This window comes from Hypanus sabinus, chromosome 7 (assembly GCF_030144855.1).
Source record: "Hypanus sabinus isolate sHypSab1 chromosome 7, sHypSab1.hap1, whole genome shotgun sequence".
Lineage (NCBI taxonomy): Eukaryota > Metazoa > Chordata > Chondrichthyes > Myliobatiformes > Dasyatidae > Hypanus > Hypanus sabinus.
This window is the reverse complement of record NC_082712.1, coordinates 123,666,138-123,677,423: the sequence shown is the minus strand read 5'-3', so window position 1 is coordinate 123,677,423 and position 11,286 is coordinate 123,666,138. Positions and strand designations below refer to the sequence as shown.

At 37.6% G+C, this 11,286-nt stretch overlaps 1 protein-coding gene across 6 annotated transcripts in view; it reads right to left on the bottom strand.

The window, feature by feature from the left end:
• Window positions 1-6,679: 6,679 nt before the first annotated feature.
• The window catches only part of syt12 (synaptotagmin XII), a 268,982-nt gene continuing 264,375 nt past the window's right edge, over window positions 6,680-11,286 (bottom strand). For all 6 annotated transcript variants that reach the window (XM_059973917.1, XM_059973920.1, XM_059973916.1 and 3 more), the window contains one exon: window positions 6,680-9,473. In XM_059973917.1, coding sequence (XP_059829900.1) covers window positions 9,300-9,473 — 174 coding nt within the window. In that variant the 3' untranslated portion in view covers window positions 6,680-9,299. The remainder of the gene's footprint in view (window positions 9,474-11,286) is intronic.

The following is an 11,286-nucleotide window of genomic DNA, read 5'->3' as shown; positions in this document are numbered from 1 at the left end:
AAAAATGCCTTGTTAATGAAAGAGGTCAGATGATAATAGTAGACTGGTTCAAGATGACAGGAAGGTGACAGTAACTCAACCATGCACTACAACAATGGAATGCAGAAAAAGACATCTCTGAATGCACAATATGTCAAATCTTTGAAGTGAATGGGTTACAGTGGCAGAAGATATGAACATACAGAAATACACAGTGACCACTTAATCATTACCAGATAAACAAGTGGCCACTGAGTGTAAATGTGAGAGGAGAACAAATCTTAAAATGAATCAGTTCAAATAATCTAAAAAATTATATTAAGATCAGGACCCTATTCAAAACTAGTTGTGAGAAATTGTTCAGCATGGATGTATTGACCATTGCTGTGCATGTATCAGCGAGTCAGAAGTGGAAGTGGAAGGCATTGCAAAAGGCTCAAAGGAAGGGGAATGAAAGGGCTGTTTCACTTAGAGCGTTAATACCAGAATCAAAACCTGGGCACTAGCACAGAAGGTACACAAATGGGTTCAGAAGCAGAAGGGCGGCCGTAAAACAGTACAGAGCAGGATATTAGCCTTTTGGTCCTAAGCCAAACATGACGTCAAGTTAAACTTATCCATTCTGCCTGCACATGATGTATATCTCATGAACATTTGTGTGTCTATATTAAAGCTTCTTAAATGCCACAATTGTATTTGCTTCCACCACTATCACTGGAAACCCGTTGCTGGCATCGACGATTGTGTGTAAAAAAAAAATCCTTTAGACTTTTCCCTCATATCTTAAAACTATACCCCCTACTATTTTATAATTTTAGCCTGGGAGAAGGCTCTTGACTATCTGCCCTACCTACGCCTCTCATAATTTTGTAAACTTATATCAGGTCTCCTCTCAGCTTCTATCGCTCAGGAGAAACCAATCTGAGCTTGTCAATTCTTCCCTAAAGCCATACAGTACAAACAGTATCCTGGTAACCCTCTTTTACATTGTTTCCAAAATCACCTCCATCCTTCTAGCAATGGGGAAACCTAAACCGTACGCAATACTCCAAGTGCAACCTGACCAAAGTGTTATTTAGCTGCAACATGACATTTTCACTTTTATACCATACTGATGAAAGAAAACATGCAATATTATCTATTTACCACTCTATCTACTTGTGTTGCCACTTTCAGGGAGCTATTGGCTTGGATTTCCTACAGATCATTGAAATGAAACATTACTTTTATCTCCACAATGCTGATTATTTCCAATATTAGTTATTTTTATTGCAAAGATCTTTGCCGTCAAGCATCTGCACTATAGTCACATTTATCCCATGTGGCCATTACAACTTACTGCAGTGAAGCTCACAGAATCACAAAGCCATTCAGGTCACTGAATACACAGGCTGTTTGAAGTATATGTTTCTTTCCCATCTTGGGAATAGATTATTTAGTTGTCTATTTGGGTATTCAACCGTTCTGTACAGTCTTGCCTTGAACAATGGGAGCAACACAGTAATGGAAGTGATACTTTCACCATTTAAATGCTTCTCCCGGTACCAGATGTTCATTATGAAGAGCATTTGAAGGCTCTGGGCCTGTATTCACTAGAATTCAGAAGAATGAGGGGTGACCTCATTGAAACCTATCGAAAGATGAAAGACCTTGAAAGAGTGGATGTGAAGAGGATGTTTCTTGTGATAGGAGAGTCTAAGACCAGCAGGCACAGCCTCAGAATAGAGGGACATCCTTTTAGAATGAAGATGAGGAGAAAGATTTTTAGCCAGAGAGTGGTGTATCTATAGAATCCATTGCCACAGGTAGTTGTGGAGGCCAAGTCATTATGCATATTTAAGGCAGAGGTTGATAGATTCTTGATTGATCACGGTATGAAGTGATACGGTGAGAAGGCAGGAGATTGGGAAAATGAATCAGCCATGATGAAGTGGTGGAGCAGACTCGATGGGCCTAATGGCCTAATTCTGCTCCTATGGTCTTATGGCCTTATTACTATTCCTGTATATTAGCAGGCCTACAACAAACCCAACTGGGAAGGGTTATCTTTTCATCTAATTAAAATAATGCAGGAAAATAATACACATGACTGCACCACTGTTGGGAATAGTTTAATTCTGAAGCAATAAAACCACAGTTCAAAAGAGGGAAAAGGAGACCTTGAAGGTGTGTGCTGTGTTGTATGATGGTAGCTGATAAAATCCCTGTAAATTTTGGTGGAACAGTAATGGCAAACCAAATTAGGGATTTTAAAAAGCAGAATATTTCCAGATGCTGTAAATCTGAAATAAAACCAAAATGCTGCAACCATTGTGCAGAAAAATATGTTTAATACTCAAGGTTGATGGGCCCTTTCTCATTAAAGCATTATGTTTCATTAAATATTAAAACATAAAGTGATGGCACTGGTCAGTGAGAGAAAAAGTGTTTTGTACCATAAAGGCGACATTTTCAAAATTATACTCACCAGGGATCAGCATGAGAGACAGCAAGCCATGGAATACCAGAAGGTTGGCTTGCTCTGCACCATCATTCTGTCTGTATCCCCCCAGACGACAGTTCTTCCTCTGCATTCCGGAGACACTCACATTGCTCCTCTATATGTCGAGAAGCACAAAACTGATACTTGTTTATTTGATTTTGTGTGCTTAGTTTTATAATCCTATGCTTTCTTTTCTGCACAAAATAGTAACAGGTAACCTGGTGATTTTTTGCGTCTCTTCAAACATAAAATTGTATATAATTGTGTGTGCATTTTTGATGTGTTTTTCTGTTGCATTTACTTAAAGTGTCTAATGTATTTGTGCATACAGGGATATTTGCACAGTCACTGGATACCAAAGAAATTGGTAAAAACTCTTGTCGGCTAAATAGCATGTTGTGCTGTATTGTTCAGCAATTTGTCTCGATGTAGCTACCACGTTACTAAAGATCTATTTTGTTCAGTTTATTGCAGTATTCATTACTATAGTCATTGCAGTAATCATTACACTACTCATTGCAGTACTCATTACACTGTTCTTACTGCAAATGCTCTATCTGAATGTACAAGGCTGAAAAAACACCAAGTACTCTTACACAGAGGTCAATGCTGTTAGCTGTGGAAGTCCGCTAGTCATGCAGAACTAAATCCCAGACTTACTTCAACCAGAAGGACCAAAAACAGGAACAAATCTTTCTGGGACTCACACACCCTCTCTCATACCCTGTGCCAATGAGATCTTGTGCAGGATTCTGGACTCTGTTGATTATAATGGGAGATTCTAAGTCTACAGACGTGAAAGAGGAGGAGGGGAACTTAATTTTAACAGTGCCTTTATAATTTTGTTTTAGTCTTAATCATTTTTAAGTGACTAACTTTCAGGTATATTTAGAAAGTTGAAGTTTTATAAACTAGCAAAGTCTGGCCCCCACTTTGCATTCTGTTAAAGCCTGCCAAGGCCCAACAGGTTAGGCCTGTGAAAATAGTATGGTGGTAGTCATGGTGGCACTAATTCCCATTAATACCACTTCTCCTAACTCAGCACTGTGAATTCCCATTGAAACGGATCCTCTCCACCTTACCCTGGAGAATGTGAGAAATACAAGAGATGTTTCTGACTGGTCTAAGAAGATACAGTATACAGAAATTACAGCAGGCCAATTGGTTCAACTAGACAAGACTGGCATTTTATTTTCTATGTGAACACACTCTTTCCATATCCCCGTATTGGTATTCATAATGAATGTTGACAATATGCTTCAGCACTGCTATTGGATCTGATATTCAAACATAGCTAACTCTTTGAAACCTTCACAGTTAGAATAGAAAACAGCCAATGCTGCTCATCCCTAGTTGCCCCAGAGAAGTTGGTTCTCCTGGGATCAGCCATGGAAATGATACCTCTTGTGCTGTAATAAGTCAGCAAACATCAGATGAAAATGCTTCCAAGTGCTGTGGCTTAGCAATTCCTAGGATTTAAACACAGCAGGAACAATGCATGGTGATATGCTGTAGCTCTACGTCAGAACACTCTTACTTGTAATGAGATTGGATGACATGGGAGGAGAATAATGTTTCATGACAAATGATAATTATTCAATAAATAATGTGAGAAATACAGAATGTGAAATGTGATCCTAATGGAATCACTAACTGAGATTTTGAAAATGTCATTCAAAAGGCGATAGAGGACATAAAGGTAGAACATAAGATTGTCTCATTGTGAATAGACGAGACAGTTATATGTGTGGCCAAAATGCATCCCTTATATATCAATTATATACTGTATTAATTATAATTTACACTATTTGTTCAATGATTTATCCATGCATGCTATTCAAGTGTGATAGTTTGTATTGCAAGTGTAATTATGGTAAAATTAGTACTAAAAGGGGTAAAGATTACCTAATCACCTGCCATTACTGCAAAGGAAAATCAGTGGAAACTCACATTGCACAGTAACTCTTTACATAGTTTCAAACAATTTTCCACTGAAAGTAGAGAAAGAAAAACCTCTTTGAAATTGCAAACATAAATGTTCACTTAAAGAACTGGTTTGGGCTTGGGAAGAAAGCAACCTCCATCAGATGCAATTATAACCCTGGTGGGATGCACAGTGAGAAATAAGGATGACAATGAGCAAGTGTGTAGAAAGAACAAATAAAGCACAAGACAGCACTGACACAGAATCAGCAGAGATTAACCAAAAATGGCTGATGAGGATGAATAGGTCTTGGATGTTGCCAGTACCCGCTGAAGTAGCTAGTAAACTTAAATAACATCAGTTTTGATGCAGATTGATAGAATATATGGACTCTGATGCATTACACCATACAAAATAATGGAAACAGCAATGCTCACTATACTCAAAATGAACCTTAAAAGCTGAAACAAAAAATTGCACGTGAAATTTACCAGTGTAAATAGAATTTTAAAAACTCTAACCACCATTTACTTCATTATACATTATTATTTACTGTTTTGCAATGAATTAACTTGTCAGTATTGTTGATAATTATGAAATGGCAAATCAGTACAGTGAAGAAATCAATAAGATTGAAAGAGTTCAGAATTTACACGGATGTTGCTGGGACCTGAGGACCTGAGGTATAGGAGGAGATTGAATAGCTAGCACTTTATCCCTGGAGCACAGGAGAATGAGGGGAGACTAGAGAGAGAGTTATAAAATATGAGAGATTTAGATAGAGTTGTGTTTGTGCGTGGCCTAGTGGGCAAGGCATCAGACTAGTAATCTGAAGGTCACTGGTTCGAGCCTCAGCTGAGGCAGCGTGTTTGTGTCCTTGAGCAAGGCACTTAACAACACATTGCTCTGCGACGTCACCGGTGCCAAGCTGCGTGGGTCCTAGTGCCCTTCCCTTGGACAACATCGGTGGCGTAGAGAGGGGAAAGCCTGCAGCTTGGGCAACTGCCGGTCTCCCATACAACCCTGCCCAGGCCTGTGCCCTGGAAATTCCAGGCGCAGATCCATGGTCTCTTGAGACTGACGGATGCCACCACCAGATAGAGTAGTTGCAAGCAGGGATTTTTGTCCCCACTGAGATTGAGTGAGACTAGAACTAAAAGTCATGGGTTGAGGGTGAAAGTTGAAATGTTTAAGGGGAACCTGAGAGGGAACTTCTTAACTCAGAGAGTGGTGCGAGGTTAAAATAAGCTGCCAGCTGAAGCAGTGGATGTAGGTTTAATCTTAACGTTTAAGAGAAATTTAGAAAGGTACTTGAATGGGAGGGCTATGGAGGAGTAAAGCTGAATGGAAGCCAGTCGATGAGACTAGACAGAATAACAGTTCAGCTTGTACTAGATGGGCAGAAGGGCCTGCTTCTGTGCTGTAGTGTGCTATAATTTGATGATGTAATGATATTTCCTTTGTTCTATTTTATAGAATTGTATTTACCTTATACAATGTGCTCTCTGCACATGACCCAATAGCCCTTCTTGACTTTACAGTGTTCATGCAGGTTCTATTTTTGAATAGGAATAGCCAAAAGTTGTTGAAATTACCTGATCAACACTATTTAACTCATTTTTTGATTCACATCCTTTGAAATCCTTATATAGTCAACCTATTGCAAATTAAGTGGTGAAAATTTTGATTTAACTAGCAGTCACTGATGGTGGAGGGAATTGAAGAATTCCACTGCCCTTATTACAAGAAAACATTGGTAAATATACCATACCTTTTTATTCCAAGATTGTTAAAAAAACACAGAGTATACTTTTTGTAGTTTAGCTTTTGCAATCTAGTGCAAAAGTGTTTACTGTTATTATTGTTTAACTAGTTAGTTGAATGGAAGCAGAAAAAAAATAACCTTTATCAGATTTGATTATTATTGCCTATTGAAAATGAAATTGCATTTGAATAGACCTTTCAACAAAGAAAAATTGACCCAAAGCCATTCATAGCCAATAATGTAGGGAAATAAATCAGCTTATAAAAATATAGCACACATAGCAATAAGGTTATGATTAAATGTACAAATGGATGAATATTCTTCAAAGAGGAATACCACTTGATCTGTTACAAGGAGAGGAATGGGTTTAACATCTGAAAGATAGACGCCTGGCAGTGCAGTAGCTCTTCAGTCCCACATTGGCAATTTAGCCTCAATTACCTTTTCGTGAGTGGAACGTGAATCTAAGACTTTAATGGTGCTGAGAAAAATGATCACAGCTGAGCCAATGTAGAACTTGGATCATTTATATTTATATTTAGTGGAAACAGAGGATTTCTTTCATCATATGACATGAGAAAAATAGCAATCTTGTCAGCTCTGGATTGGAGCTATAATCCAAACCAACATACAAATTAGATTTGCTCTTCCAGTTAAATCCAAAAAACCTTGAGCCATTATTTTAGGAAACTTAGTTACCCAATGTGTTCTCAGTGAGTTACTAGCACTAATGATTAAACAGAGTTCTCAAAATCTACACGTAGGTAAATGCAGTGGACAAACACAGAAGCACTGGAACGTAAAAACATTGTCATGTTGACCTGGTCATCATGTTTGAATACTCATTCTTTCAATATTGGATACTTCGAGTCAGAGCCGAAGAACATGGAGAAGCTCCTTTGCTTCACAAAATCCACGCTGACCAACAGCAGCTTGGAGATTTACTTCTCTAACTCTGATATTGCTCACTCAGAAGTATATATAAAATTAATTAAACCTGTAATGGTGACCTTTATTTGGACTTTTCTTTAGTTATAAGTACTTGTTTAATGTCAAAGAGTAGGCTGTTCTAATCATTCAGGCTGGAGTGAAGTGGGAAACAAACATACCGTTGATCTATCAGTCAGTGGAGCCTACTCAGTTGTAATGTACAAGACATTGGTAACTGGACATATAACTAATTATGGAATGGTTTCTCACACCCTTCTTTTTTCTTACAGTTGTTTCTTGAAACTGCAAAGGTTATCATCAAGAATCCTGCAGAATAGTACTGCAACAATTTCAATATCTGAACAGGCTGATCTAACATAGGCATGACATTTTTAATACATCTGATTTAATTATTGCTGATTCGTTATCACAACAGTTCACTCTCTGAGGTTCTTGGGTTAAAATTATGTCTTAATCCTACAGAATAATGGAGAGGGTGCACAGCCTTACAAGGAGAGAACCAGAGTTTATGTCAATCCTGTTTTAGTTTTACTTATTTATTGAGATATAGCATGGAGTAGGCCCTTCCTATCCCTTATACCACGCTGTATAGCATTACCTGATTAAGCCTAGCCTATCACCGGACAGTTTACAATGACCAACTAACCAAACAACCAGTATGTTTTTTGACTGTGGGAGGAAACTGAAGTACTGAAAGAAAACCCATGTGGCCATGGAGAGAGTGTACAAACTCGTCTCACAGACAGTACGGTATTTCCACACTTATAATATGGCATTTGCTGATTGATTTTCTGATAGAAACACTCCTTGATATAATGAAGTTAATCATATTTAAAAGATTTTTTTTATGTTCTTGCCTACATTGTAATAGAAATGCAGACTATCAATAAAGCAATTTCTTCCCCTATCAAAAATACCCTCAAGTAGAATCTTATAAGATGAAGTGGCCATTTCCACTTATAAAGTTCCAAAGCAAGGGCCCAAAGCACCAAAGGTGCATTGAGGAGTAATTTAGACACTTTTAAGGAAAGAAGAGTTTATGCCGGTCCTGCTCCTTCCTTCCTTTCTACATTAGAAGTTTCTGCAATATGTATTAGAAAGGTTGTGTCAACTGAAATTCTAACAGGAAGCTTCTGAAATATGCTTCTTTTAAATATTTTAATAAAGGTGGGGGAGAATATTATTTCCTACTGAGGCGAAAACCTCAAATACAATTCTTTATTTTGGAACTAGTGTTTCTTCTAACTAAATTGTGGTAATTGTCAGAATGATATAAATGACTATCGGATCAAAACAATTTTTTGTCTTGGTTTTGCTTTTAAATAACCAAAAGTTGGAGAAGTCCAATAAAATATATCTGCAACTCTTCATCTCTCACACTTATCAGGAAAGAATGGGAAATACATATAATTGTTTGATCTAATCAACACCATCTACTGCTCAAGACAATATTCAAATATATATCTTTGTATGGACAACTTGTGAACATGTTTGTTGCAAACTAACTCATTATCACATAGAACCACAATTAATCCCACCAATCTACTGCTCTACATACAATATAAATAGCATGGAGTTCTCTTTAGTAACTGGAGAAAAACCTTAGCAAAATGCTAGAATATGCACATTGTTTCTTGGGCAACATGTATAACTTGTTATCCTTTATGTTCAGTATTATACATTCAAGACCCTGCTGACTTGTGTGGACTATTAAGCAATACATAGTGGTCATATTTGGCACTCTTTCCCTCCATAATGGCATAAATATTTTGTAAAAGGAAGCATTTTTGGAAGGATTTAATCTCAAATTGATGTTTAAGATTTTTTGTGGGTTTAGAGCTGTTGCAGAATACTAGCCTTCTGACAAGTGGCAGCATTAGATAGATTGCATCTTTAATATCTATGACCATACTTTATATATGTATGCACCATTTATATGAAATATTCAGTGGGTTGGCTGCTTCTCAGCAGCTCCAGTAGCAAGCAGATACATTAATTTATTAGGCCAAGTTCACTTTGATCTGCAATTTGATCTTCTGTTGTCCTGCTACCAATTTCCCACTATTAGGCTGATAGAGTGTAGTGAAAAATAGTGTCTCAGAGTTGCATTTGCCAAAGCACCAGCATTAAAGTTTAAGAGTGTGAACATCATGCAAAAGACTTATACAAGTGCTAAGGACGCATCGAAGTTTCTCGCTTTAGTTCTTTCGGAGAGCGTGCCACATGGAGACAGGTTTCCTTAACGTTGCGAGCATCTGATTCCAGTGATTAGCCCCCATCCCACTGCTCTCGGGTCCAATGATTACATGGCCTATATTCTCAGTTCTTCCTTCTTCACAGCATTCAGCCACTGTTATTCGTAGGGATAATTCCTGTGTCAGAAGAAAAGCATTTGGTAGCTCATTAAAACGCCACTGAGAAAACATCACAGCACATGCTTAAAATCAGGAGATAAAAGTGAACAAAAGAAAGTCTGAAGGTATGAGTTGTGAGTTGGCTATGGTAGACTGGGAAAATACATTAAAAATATGGAAATAGGTAACCAATGGCCAACAATGAAGGAACTCATAGTTTATAGCAAGTATTGAATGTTTAAGTCACAAAAAAAATCCAATAAAAATGGCCCAGTTAATGTTAAGAAAAATAGCTAAGGAGATACTAGATCAAAAAAGAAAATTTATAATATTGTAAGAAAGAACATTCAGTACAAGGATCTGGAAAATATCAAATTCCAGCAAAAGCTGACCAATACATTCATTAAAAATAGGAAAAATAGAATGTGACATTAATCTAATGAGAAACATGACTACAGACTGTAAAAGCTACAGATACAAGAACTTGAAGACCCACAATCAAGAATTCAGGAACAGCTTCTTCCTCTCTGTTATCAGATTTCTGAATGGTTCATGAACCTACAAACACTAACTCATTATTCTTTTTTACTACACTATTTATTTTCTGACTTACAGTATATGTCTTTGCATTGTACTGTTGCTGCAAAACAACAGATTTCACATTATATAATCAGTGATAATAAACCTAATTCTGATTCTGAATTCCTGGATTTATTATGATGTTGCCCCTATAAGGACATCTACACTATAGGTTTTGTGTTCTGAATTTACAGAACTATTTTTTTTCTCTAATAGTGCGCACCCCTCTGTACCAAGGCTTTCCAGGAGGACATCATTTAAGTAAAATGAGTAGTAGTTTGGAGTAAAAAAGAAAACCAGTGATTTTGCTAAATCTGAAATAGCACCCAGGAGGTTAACAAACAAAATTTGATTACGTCGGACCAAGTGTAATACACTGGTAGGAATTAAGGATTATTTACTAGACAGAGAAAAGAATGGATGGATACTTTAGCTGTGTGAAGCAGATGTCACTGTACTGGGGGATGTTTGATGGGACAAAGTGTAGCATGTCTAAGTTTGCTGATGATACTAAGCTGGCTGAAAAAATGGGCTGTAGAAAGGATGCAAAAAGGCTTCAAGAAGATACAGAGAAGTGAATTGAATTGGCAAGGACATAAGAACTTAAGAAGTGTAAGGAGGGGTTGCTTATCAGTCCCTATGCCTGCTCAGCCTTTCAATAAGACAGGGGTTCAGAACCTGGGGTGCGAGATGTAATTTCAGGGGGTGTGACAAAGAGTGGCTTGTGTCCTTGAGTGACGAGTCAAGAGTCATCACTCAGCCAGCTGCCAGTGTGCCTTGAGAAGTGATAGTAATGTTTGTCCCAAGCACACTCCAGTCTCCCGCTGCCCGAGTCGAGAGAGATGTAAACTCACTCCAGTCTCCCGCTGCCCGAGTCAGCATTGAGGATTCTCTTCAGTGTTACCTGGGAGTTACACCTCAGAGTCGAGGAGACTCATCAATGTTAGCTAGAATGTTACATCTCAAGAGTTAAAAATCATCTCATAATGCCAAAATCTTTATATATCCCGAATCAACCATCAAGTAACGACTTCGCGTTAAAACCAAACCCGCAGACAGCAGGTAAATTATTCAATTATAAAATTTTAAGAAGCCGCGTTTTGATAAAAAGCAGCTGAAGTCATTCATTCATATTTGTCTCAATGCATTAAAGCAGTTTTTGAATTTCAAAGGTTTTTTTTCTCCTAAAAGGTTTTTTTTCTTGAATCGTTGATAATTTTGAATTGTGTTAGTTGAGGAGGTATCATGGTTA